This window comes from Polistes fuscatus, unplaced genomic scaffold (assembly GCF_010416935.1).
Source record: "Polistes fuscatus isolate 324 unplaced genomic scaffold, CU_Pfus_HIC Scaffold3, whole genome shotgun sequence".
Taxonomy (NCBI): Eukaryota; Metazoa; Arthropoda; class Insecta; order Hymenoptera; family Vespidae; genus Polistes; species Polistes fuscatus.
Genome location: NW_025113107.1, coordinates 5641373 through 5665574, shown reverse-complemented (window position 1 = coordinate 5665574; position 24202 = coordinate 5641373). Strand labels below are relative to the sequence as shown.

Here is a 24202-nt window from a genome sequence, read left to right as displayed (position 1 = left end):
AATTAATAATCATTGAACGTTAATTGAAGAAAATCGTTGCGTCTTCTACATGAAATAGTAATTTGCTTAGATATTATGGCAATAAATTAAAAGACAAATTTGTATATCAATAGGATCTAATTATAAAGATATACGAAATATAAAATGCGTGTGGAACATAAAATGCTTGGCATTTTGTAAAAGATAGTATAATAGATGGCGCATAAGTATGAAAGCCAGAACGCAATATCACATACATATATCTCCTTTTCTTTCTAATAAAGGAAAAGGAACGGAGTAGGTGGCGTCGTGAATTTTTTATCTCTCTCTAGCCGCTTAAAGCCGTTCGTTCATTTGGTTGAACTCGTTGCCGCAACGCGAAGCGCGCAGCGTCCTGTGCGCCATAGTTATGGTAGATAGACGAACAGATGGCGCATAAGTATGAAAGCGCAGATCGCAATATCTCCTTTCATACATAATTCCTTTTCTTTCTAAAGGAAAAGGAACGGAGTAGGTGGCGTCGTGAATTTTTTATCTCTCTCTAGCCGCTTAAAGCCGTTCGTTCATTTGGTTGAACTCGTTGCGCAACGCGAAGCGCGCAGCGTCCTGTGCGCATAGTTATGGTAGATAGACGAACAGAATGTCTTACTAAAAAAAAGCGCGGTTTATCGACAAAGTGGAGTGCTTTCGTGAAAAATTCCTCAGGTAGCAAGCCTTCAAAGAAAGACTTAAGTTTTGTAAATAATTCCGTTAATGGAAGTACGCGGATGGTAAGTGAGCTGTAACGCGCAACCGACACTTTCCTACGGCGCTGTGTATGGATTAAACAAAATGGCTGCCCGTTTGTCGTTGGCGGTATTATTTATTTGGTTTGCGAAAAAACGGACATTAGATTGTAATTAGGTTATCGCGATAAATTTAACTTACGCGTGGAAAACTATCCTCGATTTAGTGTTAACGAACTATTTTAACATTTATTTTATCACACTTTATGACTTTATCTATCCGCTTACGTTACTATTTCACTATTTACTTTCTTTTTTACATATTAAGATGAAACTGCGATAGAAGTGACAGAATTTACACTTACGGAAGCTAGGTATGTCATATCGTTGTGTATATTATCTTTTTTAATCAATTTTGTATATATATATATATAGATTCTAAAACATAACCTTATTGTCGTAATGATAAACGGGTGGGGAGTTGAGTTAATGTTTTCATTACTTGACTTTGTAATACTGTCAATAATTCTATTCTCATTTCGTTTTACAGATCTGAAAACATGTCTAGCTCTTATATCGTTGAGCCGCAAGAAAAAGAGACTCAGAAACAGGATGACACATTGATTATTGTAGTTAGTGATGATGGTACAATATCAGTAGATCAAGAAACATTACACAATTTAATAAGTAAGTAATTATTATTCTCATATATGTAAGAGCAGAGTTTATATATTATTTTTCTTTAGCCTTGTTTTTTTTGTTATCGATTAATGGATCTTATTTTTGTTTTCAACAATATTTGATATATTTTAATATTAATATACTAACAAATAATGAATTTTTATTAACTTTGTCTAGATTTTCATTGACACTTTGCATTTGTATTAATATATAGATTGAACTATATAATCTTCTTACAATTTGGTAATATGAAGTTCCTTGAAAATCAAGTATCAATTATCGGGTTAAACGAATGTTATTTGTTTATTGGTAAAGACTATATAAATATGTTTTCAGTGAATCAATCGAATGCTAATGTTAGTGTAGTAAGATTGGGACAAAGTGAACCAGGGGCTAACAATGGAGATATAACATTGACAGTAGATCCTCCAACTTTTGCATCTTCGAACATTACACCTATAGGTAATGCAACAACTACTGATGCAAGCGGACTCGTTGATCCTTTTATGGAAATGGATCCTGAACAATTAGAAAGATTGGAAACTGCCCTTCAGAGTGAGGAAGCAAAACAAATATTAGGCGAAAATGTTACAGCGATGCTTGGTTCGTTTATGTTACAATTTAAAGAAAAACGTAGATTAATAATATGATTATCTTATTAATAAATCTTTTTACATTTATTTTTTTTTTTAGATATGTTGTCCGTAGAAGAACAACAAAAGTCAATAAGATATAGTGTTGAACTGGATCACTGTTATACAAATAAACTACCTGATTCTGAACCAAAAGATTCATTACCATTGTCAAATTATGCATCTTCTAGCGATATACAATATACACATTCTCCGTCTCCGTCAACAGTTTCAACAATGTCATTGCCATCTAATGAAGTTGATAAACAGAAAACAAATACTAAAACAGTAAGTGACTGTTTTTCGAAATGTTTTTATTTTTATTTTTATGATATATTATTTTAGGGTAAACCGATTGGTCGCCCTCGGAAAAATCCTCTTGCTTCTAATCAATCTACTTCTCCTCGATCAGCTGGGAATTCTCTCGGAGTATCAAAGTCAACAGGAAATTCGATATCTAAAGGTGAAATTAATTTACAAAAGGGAATTTGTACAAATATAAGCATGCTATTTATTACTGTCAATAAATTTACGTATTGGAGGTTATATTGTCATATCGATTTAATCATATTCCTAATAAATACATTTTGATTATTGATATTCTTATAAAATATTTTATTTATTGTACACTATAATATAATATTGTATCTATATAAGTATAATAAAGTACACAATTAAATGTTTCTTATATAGCACATAGGCTATCCAATGATGAAGAAGAAGAGGAAGAAGGTACTCCTTCACCTTCTGAGTCTTCTGAATCAGAACCTTCATCGGACAATGATTTAGATTTTGGTCCACGAGGTCCAAGGAGAGGAGGACTTAGAGCCAGAGGTGGGCGGAAAGGTCTGACTACTAGGGGTGGACACATAACAGGACGAAGAAGAAATTCTAATAAACATTTGGATATAGAACAAGTGCGTCGATTAGATATGGAAATGGCTGCTGCTGTCACTGCAATGAAAACTTCTGAGAAAGAGGAAAAGATAGGTATGCATTAAAATATTAAGCATTTGTTTAGATCTATCTATAATAATCCATTTGCCATTGGCAATTGAACATTTATTTGTCTATGGTACTACTTTGGTACCATCTGATGAGAAAGTGTTAATAATTATTTAAAAAGATTACTAAATATTTAATTTTATCAGGACTCACTTCTGCTAGAGGTAGAAGACAGTTCAAGACGTTTGGAGTAAGAAAAAAGGATGAAACACAACATATGCAAGCATCACCTGCATCAAATGAAGCAACTATTAATACTGAAAAACACTTACAGACGACAAATCAAGTAAAAGCTAATTTAATTAGCAGCAATATGATCAAAGGTGATATGATTCTAACTAAGCCTGGCCAAGGAAGAAATAATCAAAAATTAACTCTAGTACAAAAGCAAGTTGTAATGAAAGCCAGTGAACTCAAAAACATGGATGTAAAAAAATCAATGATCCTTCCAAAAGGAAAATTTTTGAATCAAGTACAGACGAAATTGATATCTACAAAAGATGGAAAATTAATGCATGTACCAATAGCATCAAAATCAACTGTGTCAAGTGCACCAATAGGTCATGAAAAGGGAACAATAATACAAACTACCCCCATACAACAATATCAAGGATTACAACAACAAGGCAAACCTATTTCATCTATCATGTCAGTTAAAGTTAAACCATCTGAAATAAAGAAAGAAAGAAAAAAATCTGAAAAATTAACGGATCTTATTTCTAAGACAGAAGGTGATAATAGCAAATCTGTAGAAATTAAAAACGTAGATAGTTAGTATTCTTTTAGTAACTGTATATTTTATTTATTATTTATTTATTATTTATTATATATATTGTTGATTCTTTAAAATAAATTTCATATATTTTCTTCATTTTAGACATGAAAAAACATTCACGTAAAGAACATAAGAAGTCTCCAGGATTTGTAGCAGATACTTTGGGTCCAGCACTTTTTTCAGCGCCCGATATTATTCGTCGTGTTGGTTCTAACAATGATCCGAAAAATGTGGACAATCCAGCGACTACTTTAATTGCTAATATACCAAGCTCACCTATTTCCTGTGGAATTGCTAAATCATCCGCTCAAGGAACACAAATAATAAGTTCAACAAATGTTATTACTACAACTGGAAACATAACACAAAGTTCAGATTCCGAATATACAACGAAAACTTTGATAACAAATACCCTAGAAGAAGACGTATCTCATGTCGAACGTCATTCAGGTACAGAAAATGATACAGACAATGTATTGAAGGACGAAGGTGAAACCCAAGAGACAGATTCGAAGGCAAACGCGACTGAGGAATTGCAAACTTCATTAAGTATGTATAACATTGATGAAAATTCTTATTCTTTATTTTTAAAAAATACAACCTTTTTTTTCATTTGGTTTTGTACTTTTTTAATTTTATCCAAAATATTATTTGTATTTATTTAAAAATATTATGTTTTCTTAGTTACTACTTCATCACAAATGATTGATCAAGCCATGGCATTGCCTACCGTGTCAAATAATATTAACACTAAACCTAGTAAGTTTTATTAACATGTCACAATTGCAATCAGTGAATAGCTTTTTATATTGTATATATACAGGATGTATATATAACAGAAAAAGTAGGAAATGTAGGGATGGCTTCAGCACATCAAAACAAGTAAAAAAGTTCTATTTGATCTTGTTTCGGAGTTATAGCGAATTATACGTATAGTGTTTCCACTTTGATGATTATTTCGATAAATGGAAATAAGATGTTCTACTGGATATCAGACATCGCATGTAGTTCATGTATGATTGAGCACCGTTGCATTTCTACCGACTAGCTAGACAATTTTTAAACGAATAATTTCCAAATAAGTGGATAGGTCGCGTTGTGGTTTTATTGTCTGGCCTTTTTTACTTGGGGGGTTATTTAAAATAGATTGTCTATAAAAAGCCCATAAATAATGTGGAAATACTTCGTGAAAGGATTGAGTAAAGCTTAGAGTATATCCAAGCAATGGCTAGAAATATGAAGAGAGCGAGATAATCGCTTGTAAAACGACTTCAAACTTGTGTTCGGGTATAAGAAGATTATTTTAAATACTTATGAATGTAAATGCATTTAGTTGATCAAAACTTCAATTTGCTATAATTCCGAAGCAAAGTTAAATAGGACATATTTTTATATGAACTTTTTTCTTCTTTTGATAAGCCATCCCTATAGCATTTCCCATTTATTCTGTTACATCCTGTATGTATAATAACATTTAAAATATTTGACAAAAAACACAAGTTTTAATATTGTCAAGAATTTTTTCATCTGCCTATATATTATAAAATTATTAATAATATATTTCATTATTAAAGGTGGTATTGAAGGAGAAGAACATCTTTTAGCCACATTGGAAATGGAAGCCAACAAACATGATGAGGAGTTATTAGCAGAGGCATTATTATTACAAGAAGAACTTGGAGTTGATTTAGAAGATCATGTATGCTTATTTCCATATTTATTATCTTAACATTAATAACATAATATTCAATTAATGGTTTTTTTTTAGACTGCTCTGGTAGAGCAACCTGTACCATCTACGTCATTAACATCAACTCCTGCTCAAGTTACTACACTAGAAACAACAACTAATCAAGAATTGACAAGAAAATCATTAGATACAACAACTACAGCACAAATATCACCAAATATAACACCTGAAGTAATAAAAAAGAATATTAAAGACGATAAAGAACCGATACAAATCGTTCGTGGTGGACGCGTAATAACTTTACCACCCATAGAAGCTCCAGCAACGAGAAGCAAACGATTGCAAGCGAAAACAGAAGTTGTACAGAAGACACCAGAGCCTATCAAGAAAGTAGAACATTATGAATCACCAGCAATTCAGAGTCACATAGAACGTAAAGAAGGACTGAATATAAATGAGCAAAATGATGATGACGACGAAGATGATGATGACGAAGAAGAAGAAAATTCAGATTCGGAAGATGATCCTGATAGATTATGGTGCATTTGTAAACGTCCTCACAATAATCGTTTCATGATATGTTGCGATGTTTGCGAAGATTGGTTCCACGGGAAGTGTGTACACGTCAGTAAAGCAATGGGACAACAAATGGAAGAAAAGGGAATTGAATGGGTTTGTCCAAATTGTTTGAAGAAAAAAGCAGATGACAATAAAGTAAAAACAAATGCACAGGTAATGCCAGGAAGAGAAAAGCAACAGCAAGATTCATTTATGGAGGACTCTTCATCACTAATGGAAGAAGAAACATTGCAGCCTGCTCTTTCGCAAACAAAAGATGGACAGTTATCTGCAGCATCTACCCTCGATCACAATATTGTTCGAATTTCAGGTACTACTCAATGCGTAGTATGCAAAAAAGAAGCTAGAAATTCTAGTATTTATTGTTCGGACGCATGCATTCTTGCACATGCCCAAGAAACTTTAACCAAGGACAAACCTATAGCGACTGGTTCTAATTCCAAGATGTTAAAGCAAACACCTTTGGGAATAGCTAAAGCAAAGGCGGACGCTAGAGTGATTGTTTTTGAAAGAAGAAGTGGACGACTTCTTACAGGTACAGATGCACCTAAAAGATCTAATTTGAAAACATGGTTGAAAGAAAATCCAACCTTCGAGGCTGTACGAGCTGATAGTCTTAGTCAAGTAGAAATAGGAGGAAAAACTCTTACGGTATTACCGGCACAACGAATAACCAAACCTGGAAAATCTCCACAATTAATAGCTGCTAAAGCACAAGCAATGCCAAAAATGGTATATACTAATATACCAGGTTCGAAGCAAACAATTTTAATAGCCAGTAAAAAAATTACAACCATTCCTGTTGGAAATCAGCAACAAACAAGTACAATGCACAATAAACCGCATCAATTGAAACAAACATTTCTCGACACAAGTAAAGGCAATTTGATTTTAAAACAAACAACTATTAGACCTGCATCATCACCTCAAAATAGAACACAAGGAACGATTGCACAGAAACAAATACCGAACAAGAAACAAGAAGTAAAGGTATTAACGCCTCAACCGAAACAACAAGCTAAAATACCTCTCGTAAGGAAGCCAGAAACTGAACCTATAAGATTGAACATACGAAAAACATTAACGGAACTTCTGTCAAGTCGTATTAAAGAAACGGACGATTTAAAACTAACAGACGAGGAAATAGCTGATTTAGCGTTTAATATAGAAATGGAAATGTATAAGTATTTCAAAGATACTGGTGCAAAGTATAAAGCTAAATACAGAAGTCTTGTATTTAATATAAAAGATACTAAAAATTTAACATTATTTAGAAAAATAGCCAACAAATCTTTAGCACCAGACGCTGTAGTAAGATTAAGTCCAGACGAAATGGCTAGTCAGGAATTAGCCGAATGGCGAGAGAAGGAAACTAAACATCAATTGGAGATGATTAAGAAAAATGAGTTGGATTTAATGGCACAAGCAAAATCCATAGTAGTAAAAACACACAAAGGTGAACAGATTATTGAAAATGACGGTAGTATTGGTATGGTAGATCCGAAAACACCGGTTCAAGATATAGTAACCGCTTTGAATAGCGGAGATAGCGTTAGTTCCATCGATACGACTAAGGAAAGAGAAGACGGAGATAGAATAAAAATGACAGCTGAAATGAAAAGATCGAAGAATGGGGAGGAGGGTAGGAAAAAAGATAAAGAGCGAGAAGGTTCTAGGGATAGTGGAAGATTAAGGAGTAAGGAAGGACGAGAAAGAAGTACGAGTAGAAACAGACATCGTCACAAACGTGATAGAGATTACAGTAAGACGAGAGAACGTAGTAAGGATAGAAAAATCAAGAGTAAAGAGAGTAGACGAGAGAAAGACAAGGAACGTGAGAAGGACAAGGATAAACAAAGAAATAAGGATCGAGAAAAGATCAAAGATAGGGAAAAGGAAAAGGAAAGAGAAAGGGAAAGGGAAAGGGAAAGGGATAGAGAAAGGGATAGGGATAGGGATAGGGATAGGGATAGAGAAAAGGAAAAGGAAAAATATCTCCTGAATGATAAAGAAAAGCATAAGACCATCGACGTTTGGGCCAAAGCACGAATTCGTAATGAATCGTCGAAGGAAATCAAAAATACTGGAGAGAAAAAAGAACAAGGACGTAAGAAGGATATGGAAAAGAAGAAAGAATCAACCCCACCTATATCCGACAAACCGATAGAAGATCGTCTATGGCGGCATATAGAGGATGAAGCTACGACTAATACCATTGATGGAAATGATTCAGACGTATCTGACAGAGAGCCGAGTTCTACCGTTACGATCAAAACACCAGACATTAACGAAGAACCCGAAAGATATACGGATCCTGAGATAGAAAAGGATATTGCTAAAACATCATGGCAAACAGTTTGGCGAGGATTCGTTAACATGGTAGATGTTGCTAAGTTCTTTATCACTGCTCAAGAAGTAAGTGGTCATGCCAGAGATCTAATGAACGATTTACCAGATACGGTCGACGTTGTCGGTAGAATAAGTCATGAAACTGTATGGGATTACATTTCGAAGATGAAGAAAACCGGATCTAAAGAAATCCTTGTTATAAGGCTAACGGCAGCGAACGACGAGGAAAAAATTCCTTATATAACTTTATACAGTTATTTAAATAGTAGAAGTCGATTAGGTGTTGTTGGTAATGTTTCAAAAAATATTAAAGATTTTTATATAATGCCCTTTTCAAACCAAAGCACAATACCACGAGTTTTATTACCTCTCACCGGTCCTGGTTTTGAAGAAAACAGGCCGCACTTGCTTCTTGGTATTATAGTACGCAATAGAAAGAAACGCTTGACCGCCATACCTCCAATAGTTTCTACAAAAATCCAGAAAAAAGATCCTGATCGTAGTTATACGCCACCATTAGTTGGTACTTCCAAAGATAAAAATTCTTCCACTACACCACCAGCCTCTCCTATGGGATATAAAGCAACCGCTACTGATACTATTAAAGATAAACAAACGGTTACTCAAATGACCCTAGAAAATTTAAACAAGGCACACATTGGGATGTCCAAATCTGTAATGGACAGTGCTGCGATATGTAAAATTGTACCAGAATTATCTACGAAGATTGACCTAATACCGTCACCACTTAAAACATTAGATGATGATGGCGATGAACCTTATAGTCCAGGAGAAATGGACGAAGATGCTACGAATATACAAACAGCAATGCACGATAATACGGATGTATTATCATCCGCTAAAAATTCTACCGAATTGCAGAGGAAAATGGACGAATTAAATAGACAAATAGAAGAACAAAAACAACAAATACAAAACATTAGCTCTTCGTTTCTAAATGACGCGACACCTACTCTGCCGGTGAGAGCACTGATAATTCAATTATTTTTTAAATGCGATTGTTACTGTTTTTCCTATAATCCCATTGTAAATAAACTGTTTGCATTTACTTATGACATCCTATTCCTATCCTCAAGCTGCGTAGATTTTTTTTCAAGTATTCCACTCCATTATAATGTATTAAATAAAATATGTAATGCAATCATTATCATATATCACTGTGTATTTTTACAAAAAATGATTGATACAAAAATGTTTGTTTTATTTTGATATTGCAATCACGCGATTCTATTTATACATGGAATTCTATATCCCTTATTTTTAATGTGAAAGAGTTAATTTTTATTTCGTTAAATATGAGGTACTTTCGCTTTTTGTATATACGTTATAAATTTGTAAATATTAATAATATTAACGAGTTATAATAATTTTGCTTTCTTTTCAGGGATTGGGGTTAGATCCTCCTAATTCAAAGGATTCTGAAGAAGCTTACAGTCCTTCCGATACACGTTCGTTTACACCGCCACCACCGGGACTTTCTAAATTTGCCCAACCGATTTTGGATAAAGTTTCCGATATAACGATACCACCGAATCTACAAGAGATACTTGCGAACGTTAAACGACAAGAATCCTCAAAAGTGGATCCTTATCTTCCATCTAAGCCTAGTGCTACATTTTTGACTACTGTTAATTCAACAGTTTATCACAGTTCGGAAAAATACTCTTCACCTTCCCAAAATAAAGGACCAAATCTAGGCAGAACAAATTCTGAAAAGGCAGCTTTCATGGATGCATCGCAAACTGTTCTTTCGAAAGAAAGTAAGAGTACTTTGAGTAAACTCAGTGATTTAGATCTTATAAGAAAAGCAGAAGAGGAATTAGCTGCTGTTGCAGCTGCATCGGCAGTACCGAATGTACCTACTGTGCCTATATCACCTGTTACGCCTTCCGGAACAAATCTTCTAACGCAAACACCTGCCGTAACACCTACACAATGTGGGAACTTGACGGCATCACCTACGATTCATCAACCTATATTGTCACCTCCCATTGCTCACATAGAAACCTCATTCAAGAAGACCTTTGCGCCGGAACAACCGAAACCTCCTGGTCTCGAAGATGAAGATTTTCCTGCATTTCCCTCAACACCACCGACAATGGACACCATGTCTAAAATGATACCGCGATCGAAGTACGCTAATAAAAGTGGTATTGTGTTAAGTGTTAAACGAAAAATAAGCGAAGATGATTCTTCTCCTGCAGTCAAGACTTCGAGGACAAAATCTAGATGGGGTCAAGGGCCATCGGAATAAAATTTCTAAGAAGAATTATTTACTTTGTACTATGGAAGGTACTATGGGAGAAAGCATTGCATCATATAAAACATAGTTATGTCATAGGTTATAGCGATAAAACGAACTTAACAGTTGAAATACTGTTATCAGAAAATGTCGAAGGGATGAGAAGAGAATTTTCAGTATGAATGAAAATAATGGGTTACAAGGAAAAAAATTCTCTCTTAGTATGGTTAAACAATTCTTTAATTGCTAGATAATGATTGTATTTAATGCATTGAAAATGGTTTTAACTTTTTATCTTATAGAAGAATATTTGCAAAATTGAGAACAAAGTGCAATGTATTATTCAATTTGCTTTTAATTATCATTTTCGAATTGAAGGATGATGATTTTATAAGATAGGATTCATATTGACATGTTCTATCATTATAAAACCATACTATAGTAGAAAATTTTTTTCTACGAGATTGAAAGTAGTTGTAGTAAGAAAGCAGGAATTGGATGATTATATTGCTGGTTCCTTGTTAAAAAATAGCGTACATTAAAAGTATATGATAAATAAATTTTTTTGATGTAAATGTAAAAGATCTCTTAATTTTCGAGAAAAATGACTTTAAAAAGAATTTTAAACATACATGGGTCAATTCAATTGTAAAATTAAAGAATTGTAGTATCCTCTTATATTTTGTTATATAATTATTTAAGGTCAAAAAATCGGAAATATTGTTACTGTATCATCTGTACATGATATTAGGTTGAATTGAAGTGTATGCATAATTTAAGGATACACAAAGTCATTTCTCTCCAAAATAAAGATTTATATTAAGAAAATTCTTATTTGCATAGTAATTTGTTATTTTTATTTTATTTTTTTACAAGGAACCATTTTCCCTTTCCTAGATGTTTCATCATTTCTATCACATCTTATATTTTGCAAATCAATGTTTTTACAATAATATTTTTAAAAAAAAACATTGTGCGAGTCACAGAACAGGAATGTGATTCGCGAGTTTTGCCTTTTTTAATTTTTAATTATATATTGCTTTGAAAATATTACCGTTTCCTAGGTATTTAAAACGACAATTGAATTTATGATTAGGCACATATTTGTAGAAAAATCGAATTTTTTTATTATTAAAATTATCAAATCTATGCAAACGTTATAATCGTAAATACTTATTTTCTTTTATTATTTTATCTTAAAAGATATGTGCGTATATTAAATATCAATTAAATTTCTATATATATTAATTTCGTTTCTTTTTTGGATAATATCCAAGCATAAACGATGTAAATACCAAAGTGAAAAAGAAATGAATAAACATATAAGCAAACTTAATGATTATTATACCGCTTGAAAATGATGCTTATCAATGTATATAGCTGAATTGAAAGTTGTGTAAAATATATTTTGTTAAAAATTGCCTGGGGTAGGAATAAATAATTCCAGGCTTATCTAAATCACGTTAAATGATATCAATGTATATAAGTTAGACGATGTTTCATTTTATTGAAATTCATTTTAATTGGTTGTACATTGTAAATGATAATTGATCTATGTACCGATAATTATAAAAGTGGATTGAGTAAATAATTGAAAAATTTTGTATTTTATGATTATTTTAGATTAAAATAATATATTATATCTAAAATAAATCATAAAAGAGAATTTTTCAATTTAATTCAATTTCATAATTCTCGCCACCTATATAAGGTATACATTATATATTATTTCAATGTTTGATTTTATTGAAATATCTTGTAAATGTAAAATAGTTTCATACGTGATATTTCTTTTCTAAGAAATCAATAACAACAAGAAACGAATTATTTTCTTTATAATTACATAAAAGATTTGACACTTTGAAAGGCTTTAAACTATATGTTTGATCTTCCTAGCCGCCACACGAGTTATTGGTGATATATCAAACTTCCACATGTGTTATGTTATATCCCACATAAACAAGCAGTTCCATTAAATAAATGTTTATAACGTTTAAACCGATATCAAGAAAGTTAGTGCAATTGTTCTATTCAATACTATGAAAAATAGTTTCAATTTAAATATTTTGTTTTCTACAAAATATAAACATAAACGGTGCACATAATTCATATGCATTGAAAATATTCATTTTATTTTATTTTTTCTTATTATTATTCATTTATCATAATAGCAATTATATATTAAAGCAATTATCATAATAACAATTATCTATATATATATATATATATATATATATATATTAAATAATTTCTTTATAAATCTTTCTGATGCCGATCAATAATGTAGTTATATTTTAACTAACGTTCTGTTAATTTGTTTAAATGTGGCATCAAATACTTGTTCGCATATATCATAGCATATAGTTTTCGGGTTCTAGCATATTATCATTATACACAATATATCATATTATACTATTAAGCTATTTAGCAAATAATTACATATGTGAAAGTACCCATGCATCTAGTGCATTATAATCGAGTTAATTTGCATACATTCTCAGAAATATGCCTTTCAATATGCAATATGTTCAGTGTATACTTTTTAGAAAGTAGTCATTTTAATATCTACTTTTGTATATCCTTGGATGATACAGCAAAATAAAAATCATAATGTATTATCACAAGTAATATCACAGATGAGATGGCATGAACCAATTAATTGTACCCATTATTATTATTATTATTATTATTATTATTATTATTATTATTATTATTGTAAATATAAGACGATTTCGCTGCCTAGAACGTGAACGTATTAGTTATTTAATATATATATAATAAGTATATGTGATATATACATATATCCATAATTAAGAAAATAATTGGAATAATTTAGCTAGCTTATAGAGTAGGACGCCAAAAATATAGAAAGAAATAATCTGCTTGACCGACTGCTGGTTTTTATGATATTATTTTTTCTTATGTTAGATCTTTTACTTCTTAACAAATTATTGAAATAAACAAATAGTTATTCGTATATTCCATCAATATGATTACGATAATGATGATGATGTAAAATCAAACCACATTTATGTAGAATATGTCCAATTGTTCGGTAATATAAAAAATAAATTTCATTCTAATATATAGTCACTTTCAAATATGATGTATTAGAGTTGGTGCCACTGTAATTATAGAAGAATTATTTGTAAAAGCAGGAAGGGACATCAAATAATAATCGATAAAAACCTTAGATAAATTACTGCATCCGAAATGAATATAATTTATTTACAAAGATAAAGTTTTAAAATAACACGATACAATAATTATAAAACAAGAAATGTGTGTGAGTTAGTATAAATTAAAAAATCAGTTCAATGAAATACATTTCTTTAAATGGCAATTTCAAATTTGGAGCCATTTTAAGAGTAAGACTAGAGTGCGCTGACATCAGTTTAACTATACACACACATCTGCATGTGTCATGTTAGTAAGTGATTTTGTTTACGCTCAAAGATTAGTTTATTTAATTAATTCACAAATATTTTTTTTCTATTATATTTATAGAATATAGAGATTATCGATTATAATTAAAAAACAATTTATAAGTGTTAAATAAGATCCAATTAAATTTACCAAAATATTAAAACATGATCAAGATCTAACCTTACTTCTACTCATTGTCAATATGACATCATGTCATAAACTCGCGATGTGAAATTAATGAATCATAAAATCTAGAAAATGAAATACGTATCTTTGTTTTATTACAAGATCAGCAATCGGAATAATCGATGAAAAAAAGAAACAAGTAAATATGGCTGCTATAATATTACTGTTTTGTATAAATGTAGTATTAGGACAGGAATACAAAGGTTGTTTTAAGAGTCCTGCCGAGGATCCTGATTTATCATCCTTAATTTCAAGTCGTATTACTACACCCACTGAATGCATCGAACAATGTCATTTTCATGATCACATGTATGTATATACATACATGCATTTAAATTGAACGATCAGTTAGAAGCGAGCATAAATATAATATATGTTATTATTATAATAATTGCAGGTTTGCCGGATTACAAAATGGACAAAGATGTTATTGTGGTAGCAAGTTTGGAAAGAATGGTTTGTCTGACGCTTGCAATATTTTATGTACTGCAGATACATCTAAATATTGTGGAGGTCAGGAAGCTATGAGCATATATTCGACTGGACAAAAAGGTATGTTTTGCATATATATTTAATATTATGTTGTATTGATTTACTAAACAATTGTTTGATTGTAGGTCCTAGTAGGCCAAGAGCTATTCAAATAATTCCTCAGAAAGATAATAACTTCTTAATAACATGGCAGCCGCCAGATATATCTAATGGAAATATTACATCTTATACGCTGACAGCTGTTGCTATTAAAACTTACGCTTATAACATTTTACCACCAATAGAAAGTCAAGTACAAGGTGGTACATCTAATAATACTATTTTAAGAGGTCTTCAACCTGGTACTAAATACAACATATCCATTTCTGCAAGTAACTCGCAAGGAATTAGTAAACCGGCTTATGTTACCGAATGGACATCCATAGGTCCACCAGATAAACCAATAACACCAAAAATATTAAATATAGATAAAACTACTATAACGGTTATGCTTTCCGAAGGAAGTAGCGAAAATGGACCAGTGAGTGCTTATCAAGTCGTAGTAGTTCAACCTGGTATAATATCTCCTGTGGGTTCGGATGTTATGTATTTCAATTATGAAAAATCGTTTCAAGAAGGTTTAGGGTATTATATAACAGCAGAATTTGATGCATCAGACTTTCATAATTATAAAAAATTTGTGGTAGGGGATGGGAGAAAAATAGGCGGATATTACAATGCTCCTCTTAAAACTGATCCCATGATGCCTCAAATAGGATTAGTTGTTATATCGAAAGCACAAAGAGAAGTGCAGTATTCCTATTCTAATTTTACCAACAGTATTAAAGAATCTCAAAAGGATGAATTTTATCAAATGGATCCTGACGCGATTGTCTTTTTTTTACGTATGGGAATTATTTTCTTGGGATCGTTACTTATTATATCTATACTAATATTTTATTTAGTAAGACGCCATCATGAAAAGGCACATATAATCAAACTCCCGGAACAGCAAGAATTGACTTTACAAGGACCGTTGCACGAAGTAGATAACATGGGATATATTCCAGAAGATGTACCAGAAAGGGTTAATCATTATCAAGAATTAAAGAATAAAGTGTGGAGTATACCACAAAGTTGTTTATCGATCAATAATGCGGTCTTGTGTAGAGGACGATTTGGTACAGTTCATTCTGGCACAGTACAAAAAGATGATCAAACTTGTTCCGTGGTAATTCATACTATAGCTGATCGTTCTTTAAAACCGTCAGAAAAGCAAGCTATGTTAAGAGAGTTAGATGTATGTATCAAAGCATCAACGATGATGTATCTTGCAGGTTTAGTTGGGACCTGTGAAACCTCGGATACGTTATACGTCGTTTTAGAAATGCCTCCGCAATTATTGAAACATTTATTATTATCTGCTAGATCTGGAACAATATTTCCAGTTGATAAAATATTACCTATAGGATCTTCAATCGCATCCGCGTTAAAGCATCTTGAAAATTATAAGATCGTTCATACTCATTTATGTGCTAGAAGTATAGGCATTACCAATGATTGGATACCTAAAGTCATGGGTCATGGTATTGCAAAGTATATCTTGGAAGATATAAACTATGCTCGATGGAGGGCAATAGAATGTTTTACTAGTAAAAAGAAACATCAGCCTGGTGTTGTCTGGGCGTTTGGAGTACTTTTATGGGAAATGCTTAGCATGGGTGGAACTCCATATTCAAATCTTTCATTTGATAGCGAAGTAGAGGAAGCGGTTGAACAAGGTATCAGATTACCACAATTACCAGATACGCCTGATCCATTGTACGAAGTGATGTTGTCATGCTGGCAAGTGGATCCAGAAGAAAGGCCAACTTTTGACGAGCTTGAGAGATTGGTATGTTTTGAATTACTTGTATTATTTATAATTTATTAACTTACTCTAATAGTAAAAAATGTTAATTAAATATGACAATGCTTTTTTTTCAGAATACTTTGAGTATATGTCCCATCACTGCATTTACGGAACCCTACATTCCTGAGTTGGAGGTGAATTAATCTCGATAAGTATATAATAATTAGAGTTACATATGAATTATTCAATATTTGTAGATATAATGTGAGGTGGTTAGTACTTAAAATCATTATATCTACCTCAACCAACTTGCTCGACACGTATGTTTGAAAGACTGATAAACCAATTTTTTTTTATTTTTACATTTAAAACAAAATAATTTGGAATTAAAAACAATACTTATATAATATGTATGTGAATGAAAGAATTATGTTACATTAAAGTGAAATTCGTCTAAGTCGTAAGTAAAATAAGTAAGTGATTTACTGTTACATTTGTAAACGGTAAATCGTGCTGATATCTATTGCACCATATCTAATATTTATATTTATAAGGTGTTCGTAAATTAAGCTTTTTGTACGCCATATGCAGTTACCATTTATATACTCTAGACTAGATGATATTTAATTTCACTCAATATTTCAAATGTATATTATATTTGTATTTTTTTTTATGAATATTTTTTTTATACAAATTTATAACTACAATTTCCGTCCATATTTCACTAGGTAAATAATAATATTACTATATATATATATATATATATAAATACATTTATATATAGAACTCTCTACTCGAACATTCCAAATGTATTGTAAAAATAAAAAACGAAGTATTTTTGTTTGATAGTATTATATATAAGGTACATATTTGTATATGCAAAGCAAAATTACTTGATACTCTAACAAATAAATCTGTATGGTACAAATGAAGATAATGCAAGTATCAAAATTATTTTGATTTAAATATAAAAGATGTTTACAAGATCGCGCTGATATATCCAATTATTAAGAACACAATATCTTCTTAATAACTTAAATTATTATAATTTCAAAAAATTATAAAAATAATATATGACATAATGAATGATTGTGAATTTAATTCAAATGTACAGATTCGAATTTACGTTAGTCACGTTAACGGGGGTGATGAGATTTTACTCGAATGCGAGTGTGTTGGTTTCGGGCTAGTCGTTGGTACTTTGTTTGAGCCAGGCCATAAGATTTGTTTGTAAGCTTCTCTATACAATTTGTTGGTACCAGCGTAAATAAAAGGATTTATAACAGATGATGCCCAAGCTAATATGGAAGCAATCACGTGCAACGTTGGAATGCTAATTTTTTCGTCGATTACATTGACTAACATAAGCGGCATGAAACAAGTTAAAAAACACAAAAATATAATCAACATAAGCCTGGTAACTCTGGAGTCTTCTCTTCTTTGAAATCCATCACCAGCTTTTCTTCTTCCTCCCGGAGCATGAGCTTCCAAATTCTTTCGACTCTTTCTTACGCGCCAGTAAATACAAAAATAAGAAACACTGATCACTACACAGGGTACGATAAAGCCTATGACAAAGAGCACCTTTTTTGGACTAGAATCGTTTTTCTTCAAAATCGTACAAGAGAAGGTCGTTGGATCTAATCCGAGTTTACCCCAGATGCCTACCAAAGGGGGTATCAAAAGGGAGAAACTAAGGGTCCATATGGCGATCAACATCAATACAATACCCTTAGTAGTGTATATTGCGGCATAGATATCCGATCTTGATATGAGTACGTATCTAAAGAAAATAATAGAAATATTAGTTTTCAATGTTGACTGATTAAATTTTTAGAAAAAAGCAAGTTAAAATTTTTCTTTTTAAAATTTCGAAAATATTTTAAACGAATTCAAAGAAATTTTGTTAAAAATTACCTTCAATAAAATATCACTTTACAAGTCGGAATAAATTAAACATTGACTCATTGATGATTCAACGCGCATCAAATCATAGTCGTTAGTATACTTATGAGTTAGAGATTACTGACCTGTTGATTGTAATCGCTACCATACTCAGCAACGAGACAGCAACATTTCCATAAAAGAAAAGTGGAAAGATCTGGCAAAGAGCATCGCCAAGGATCCAAGCTTCGTTTAAATATCTGCTAGCCGTCAATGGTAAATTAACAGCTGAGAAAATTAGATCAGAGACGCTAAGACTTATCACGAATGCCGTTGTAGCGTGTCGTCTTAGTCTGGTGTACTTTAGTAGCGCGATTACTGTCACCAAATTACCTTCAATTAAGAAGAAACTTAGTAATTACTCTTAATATTTTCATCAATTAACTACAAGTTGTCTTAGTGATATTTTTTAAGTCAAAATTAAATGAAACAAATATTTACGATTAATATAATTCATAGTTGAATAAAATTTATTATTAAAATATTAAGAAAAATATTATGTTATATTTAATCTCTAATTTATTAGATAAAATATATTTTACTCAATTTCGTTAAATTATTTATAATTTTGACTTTTAGAAATTTTTTTATGCAATTCAGCACAGCAATAATTATATAAAAAATAATTAACATATAAATATTAGTACCTATTATACCAATAATACTGAAGATTATCGCGCAAATGGCAGCAAATATGGTAGTCGATCGAGAGAAATGTTTAAAAGCTCCGATTCCTTCAGCGTCATCGAAGCTGGTGTTTATCGACGAAGAGTTAGCCATATTCTTCTTTTTCTTTCTCTTATTTTTCGAAAAATGTCGTTTTCTTCACATTCTTTCGAATGATCAAATTTGAATAGAACGATCCTATCGCACGAATAAATCTGAAAATATTTATTAAAAACTAGACTTTCTTTTTCAAGACATTTTCAAGGCTGAAGGATAAACACACAAACACAAACGCACACAACACTTTAACGTAAATTCTTTTAACAAGTCCATTAATCTTAAAGTACGCTTATTTATTTGCAAGCAGTCGCCTATAGATCATAGAATAACGACCCCTCTTTAATGAGTTCGACGATTAGATACACATATACACGCTTAGGGTTACACGTTGTAAACACTACCATCACATGAAAAACATGTATTATTTATTTAAACGAAAGGACGATTGTTTTTTCTTAATTTTTATTATTATATTTTATTAAATTAAAAAATAATAATATTTAAATACTTTGCTATTTCTATTTGATTAAATCGATTTCTTTACAATAAAATATCGAGCTTATTAAAGTTAACTTTGTTATGTCTAAAAAAAAAACTTATTAATTTATAAATAATATTCAAATACTTCGTCATTTCTATTTTATTTTATTTTATTTTATTTTATTTTATTTTATTTTTTTCGACTTGAGTGCTCAATTTATTTTTATTTTTTAATTCCTTGTTGAGATCATAAAACGTAAGTAGGCTCTCGAGACAAGAAAATAATAGGATAAACAACGCGTAACCTTCTTTTACTCGAAGACCGATCGAGACTGACGAACTCTGACCACGTATGCGCCCTTTACCAGTGTACACATGCTCTACCGTCTTTATCTAATGCTATTTCTCTCCCTCTTTCTTTCTCTTTCTTTCTCGACTAACTTTCCCACCTCCTTTCGCGCCTTCTCCTTCTGTATTTTGTGATCGCAGCTTCCGAAGCGATACATTTTATTTTTTCTAATCTTATTTTATACAATTTAAGCTTACATTTAATTTTTATGCATAGAAATTTGTTGATTTCATTGAAAACATATTTAATTTGATATTAAAGTTTCTAAATCATTACGATGAATTATTACATTGCACATGCACAGATTAGATAATATACAAATTTGTAAATAATTAAACGATTGTATTTTATAGACTAGATTAAATAGAATCAATTCATTGGAATGAATTATTGTCATCTACTTAAGTATATACGTTAGATAGTATAATGATTTTCAAAATATATGACCGTGTTAAGATGATTATTTTTTTTAATGTAATTATAATTTCATGAGTTTGATTAGACAAAGTGTACTTCACAAGTATTCTCGTAATATTCATTTTTTTAAAATTGTGTACTCTTCACGATCGAACATTTATTAATATAATTCACGACACACCTCACTTTACTTTTATCATAGACCGGCTTAAACGCGCATCTTTTTGAACGATCGTATGTTTCTTTTAAGATCTTCATCTTCAAATTGATTATTTTCAATTATCGAGTTGTTAACAAAGACGATAATTAAAACTATTATTTTACTTATATATATTAATTTAATTTAAAATAAAAAGATCAGAGTAAAACAGGATCTTACCTTTAGATTTATTAAACAGATCAATGATCGTTTTCAAGAGTTTAACGACAAAATAAAACAAAAAAATATAAAACTAAGGATAAACAAGTCTAGAAATTAGTTTCCCGTAGAGCTGAAAATTTCTTTCGATTGTCTTTAATAAAAAAAAAGGTCAACGTTCCAAGTTTAATCGACTATATTTGATAATTACACAATTCTCTTCTCAATCAATGATCTTCCTTAATTTTAGATCACTCCGATGTTTCAATTTTCATCGAACATTTCTTTTTTTACACTAGTAAATAATTTCATATTCTCAAATAATTAATTAATATCATATTTACTATTCTCTCACCGTGTCCGATTCTTTTACACAATTCTAATTAAAATAAACAATTAGGACATGATGGATATCGATCAAAAGTATTTCAACTGTAACACGCGACTGGATCGAAGTTAGACAAGTTTAGTGGCTCGTGCTATCGTTTTTGAATTTCGTATTGGAAATGTGAGAATCCCATGGGAGAAAAGAGACGATTGGTCTCGTCCCCACTTACCCCTCTCCCCACTTACTTTTATACCTGTAAACTGCTACTGCTGGTTTGACCTCCCACCCCACTTCCTATTTCCCACCTTAGTCCATCTCAGTCTACCACGGCAAGAACCAGCTGTCAAACCGACTACTACCTACAAAAGACGCCAAACAATTGACGAGAACCGTTTCCTTGCCCTTTCTACAAGAGCATACTGCGTGCATGAAAGCTTTCCCTTTCTTTTCATTCTCTTACCTGTCTTACATCTTTCAACCCCTCGCGAAATGATCCCCGATGTGGAATTCGAGTTATGACTCTGACTTGCTATGACTTCCGACTTGCTGCAATTCTAAAGGATCGTTTGAATTATTCTATTTTTGTTTGCTTATTTATTTTATTATAAGTTATATAATTGACTGTTAAATCAGTAGTTTATAATATTTATATATATAGTTTCTATTTTTTAATTGAACAATTTTTTTCTTCTTTCGAAATCGATTTGTATTATTTCAAACACGTTGGAGTTGTTGGACATTGAGTTTTTTAAACAACAAGGATAAAGATCTTTGTATTTTAAAAAATTTTTACACAATGAAAAATCTTTGTTATATTTTTTAAAAAAGAAAAAGCTAGATTGACGGAAAGTAATCGAAAGTTCTCCCTAAAGCGTATCCTTCAGATAATCACACTATGTAAACTTTGTAACCGAATTTCGGCTTATCGTTTACCTAAACATTTCTATCGTGGAAAAAAGATTTATATTTAGAGAATTGATGAACAAGTTATCTCGTATAAATTCGATATGTGTGTATCTCTCGATAAGAGAAAAATTATGTTTTATATTTCTTTTTTCTTTATAATATCATTTTTCTCTTTCCCAATACGATTAACCTTTTGTCCTATAAACTGATTATAATATCCAAGAATTCTGTCTGTAACATTTAATATATGCTTTCTGATAATTTTAATCTTTGTCCAATGAAAAGATTGGTTGTTAATATTAATTCGTTATTACGAATAATATTTTATCGTTAGTATTAATTCATCGAATAACAGAATCGAAAAATATACAGTATGAAACAATAATTATTCATGTTGAATATATCGTATGAATGACCTTGTATAGAATGTTTCAAGTTCTAAATCATTTAAAAAAAATTAATTAAACAATTATTTTATGATGGCAATACTTATTGATTCTTCCTATACAGGAAATTTGGAATGTTTCAATAATCGTGCGATTTTACGTACTTCAAGAATAGAATAGCCTATCGAATAAAACCAAAATATGTCAACGTAATGCATGTACATTACTATGCCAACGTATGGATATTCGTTTGGTAGGTTAATTCATTATACAGCTGTGTGATGTATGTAGAGAAATCTTAACGATAATGACCATAAGATCGTTCGTTGGAATCCAGTGCCTCTCAATAATTTTTCCTATGTCAAATATCAACTCTTATTAGATAAGATGTACTCTCATAATAATCATTTTCTTAATAACGTTATATGTTCCAATTGATGATATAAAATTTTTGTTTTCCTTCTTTATTAATTTTTATTGTGACATTGAAACACATTCGATATAAAAATAAATATAAAAGAAATAAAAAGAATATAATATGATATTTTTTGTTAAATTGTAAAATTAAACGTGTAAATTAAATTCTATAACGAAATGTTTTAATTTAATTATTTATCGTTAAACATTTGATATTCGTTTTTTAACGCGATCGCGTACAATAGCGAAGGAGTTAAGAAAAAAAAGGATTAATCCTCTGACGTAGATAGATCTAATGCCGTTTGAGAACCACCGAGGCTCATATTGAATGAACTCATTGTAAGCAACCCCGTGAGCCCTCATACATACACCATTTGAATTCAACAAAGCTTCTTTATTCACGAAATATTCTCTAGCGTCTGGGGCCATGTTTCAAAAGGGAAAGACGATTTCGTCCGAGTAGGTGCAACCGAAAAGAAAATAGAAAAAAAAAGAAAAAAGAAAAAAAATGCAGATGGGTTCCTGTAAAAGCTGCTGTCGCCGGCAGCATCGTTCCAAGTCGATTATCAAAAACAGGGGAGGGAGAGTTTAGTAGGGGAATTTTCTATTTACGCACGTGCGTCCCTCGACATTCGGGTACTACCACAATAAACAGTAAGGATTGCTTTTACAGAGAAATTTTATACTCCAGGATGTGATCCTATAAGTCAATTTAACTTTCTTCCCATAAAGAGTAAAAATAAAAAAAATATAAAAATAAATTAACATACGTAATTTCTTATATAACAAAATTTGTTATCTATAATTGATTAGATTTTGCTGGAATTAATAATCGTAGGATCTGAGTCATAATGATCTACAGTATGGAAAGAAACAATTTTTCATTTGAAGTGAAAGAAATTTTTGTAAGGAAAAGAAAAATAAATTATAAATTGAAATTAAAAATAATAAATTAATTAAATTAAAAAAAATATATATATACATAATATTAATAAAAAAAGTTAATAAAAATTAAAAATGAATAATGAATTGGAATACATAAATTAAAAAAAAAAATTGAATTTCTTTTTCATAATGCTTAGAATTTAGTAATTATCACAATAAACTTCTTATCTTTTCTCTTATCGTATTTCCGGCAGAATGTTCCTTCCTTCTATTTAACAAAGTTTCCTCGTACATAAGGAATTAAAATTACGTTAGAAGCGATGGAAGTTTATAATTCTTATTTTTTTCTCTTCTATTTTACGGATATCCACGATAAATATTATTCATAATATT

At 30.9% G+C, this 24202-nt stretch overlaps 3 protein-coding genes across 9 annotated transcripts; 2 read left to right on the top strand and 1 right to left on the bottom strand.

Annotated features, from left to right (window-relative positions):
• The first annotated feature begins 541 nt into the window (after positions 1-541).
• Positions 542-11253, top strand: LOC122520119 (titin homolog). Of its 6 annotated transcripts, none has more exons than XM_043640107.1 (13): positions 542-684; positions 1033-1078; positions 1255-1391; positions 1722-1988; positions 2079-2305; positions 2363-2480; positions 2711-3007; positions 3169-3753; positions 3900-4346; positions 4482-4556; positions 5372-5496; positions 5566-9396; positions 9821-11253. In XM_043640107.1, the coding sequence occupies exons 1-13, from the start codon at positions 600-602 to the stop codon at positions 10688-10690; spliced, it is 7110 nt and encodes a 2369-aa protein (XP_043496042.1). In that variant the 5' UTR covers positions 542-599; the 3' UTR covers positions 10691-11253. The 6 variants fall into 6 exon arrangements, with proteins under 6 accessions (XP_043496042.1, XP_043496041.1, XP_043496043.1 ...); XM_043640106.1 differs by having other exon boundaries at positions 3169-3792; XM_043640109.1 differs by having other exon boundaries at positions 592-749; positions 3169-3792.
• A 1645-nt stretch (positions 11254-12898) lies between these two features.
• On the top strand, positions 12899-18034 carry LOC122520117 (putative tyrosine-protein kinase Wsck). Of its 2 annotated transcripts, XM_043640104.1 has the most exons (5): positions 12899-14599; positions 14688-14842; positions 14908-16655; positions 16748-16807; positions 16871-18034. In XM_043640104.1, exons 1-5 carry the CDS (start codon positions 14436-14438, stop codon positions 16874-16876), a joined length of 2133 nt encoding a protein of 710 aa, XP_043496039.1. In that variant the 5' UTR covers positions 12899-14435; the 3' UTR covers positions 16877-18034. The 2 variants fall into 2 exon arrangements, with proteins under 2 accessions (XP_043496039.1, XP_043496038.1); XM_043640103.1 differs by having other exon boundaries at positions 12900-14599; positions 16748-18034.
• Positions 17688-19718, bottom strand: LOC122520118 (protein trapped in endoderm-1). Its single transcript, XM_043640105.1, has 3 exons — positions 19205-19718; positions 18644-18890; positions 17688-18396 (listed from the first exon to the last, which is right to left on the bottom strand). Exons 1-3 carry the CDS (start codon positions 19335-19337, stop codon positions 17745-17747), a joined length of 1032 nt encoding a protein of 343 aa, XP_043496040.1. The 5' UTR covers positions 19338-19718; the 3' UTR covers positions 17688-17744.
• Between the last annotated feature and the right edge of the window lie 4484 nt (positions 19719-24202).

Coding starts and splice junctions, on each gene's coding strand:
- LOC122520119 (XM_043640106.1), top strand. CDS start 600: ATGGTAGATAGACGAACAGAATGTCTTACTAAAAAAAAGCGCGGTTTA. Junction 3,793..3,899: donor AGAAATTAAAAACGTAGATA/GTTAGTATTCTT, acceptor TCTTCATTTTAG/ACATGAAAAAACATTCACGT. Junction 4,557..5,371: donor TAATATTAACACTAAACCTA/GTAAGTTTTATT, acceptor TCATTATTAAAG/GTGGTATTGAAGGAGAAGAA.
- LOC122520117 (XM_043640103.1), top strand. CDS start 14,436: ATGGCTGCTATAATATTACTGTTTTGTATAAATGTAGTATTAGGACAG. Junction 14,600..14,687: donor TGTCATTTTCATGATCACAT/GTATGTATATAC, acceptor TAATAATTGCAG/GTTTGCCGGATTACAAAATG. Junction 16,656..16,747: donor TTGACGAGCTTGAGAGATTG/GTATGTTTTGAA, acceptor CTTTTTTTTCAG/AATACTTTGAGTATATGTCC.
- LOC122520118 (XM_043640105.1), bottom strand. CDS start 19,337: ATGGCTAACTCTTCGTCGATAAACACCAGCTTCGATGACGCTGAAGGA. Junction 18,891..19,204: donor CAGTATTATTGGTATAATAG/GTACTAATATTT, acceptor TCTTAATTGAAG/GTAATTTGGTGACAGTAATC. Junction 18,397..18,643: donor GTAGCGATTACAATCAACAG/GTCAGTAATCTC, acceptor TATTTTCTTTAG/ATACGTACTCATATCAAGAT.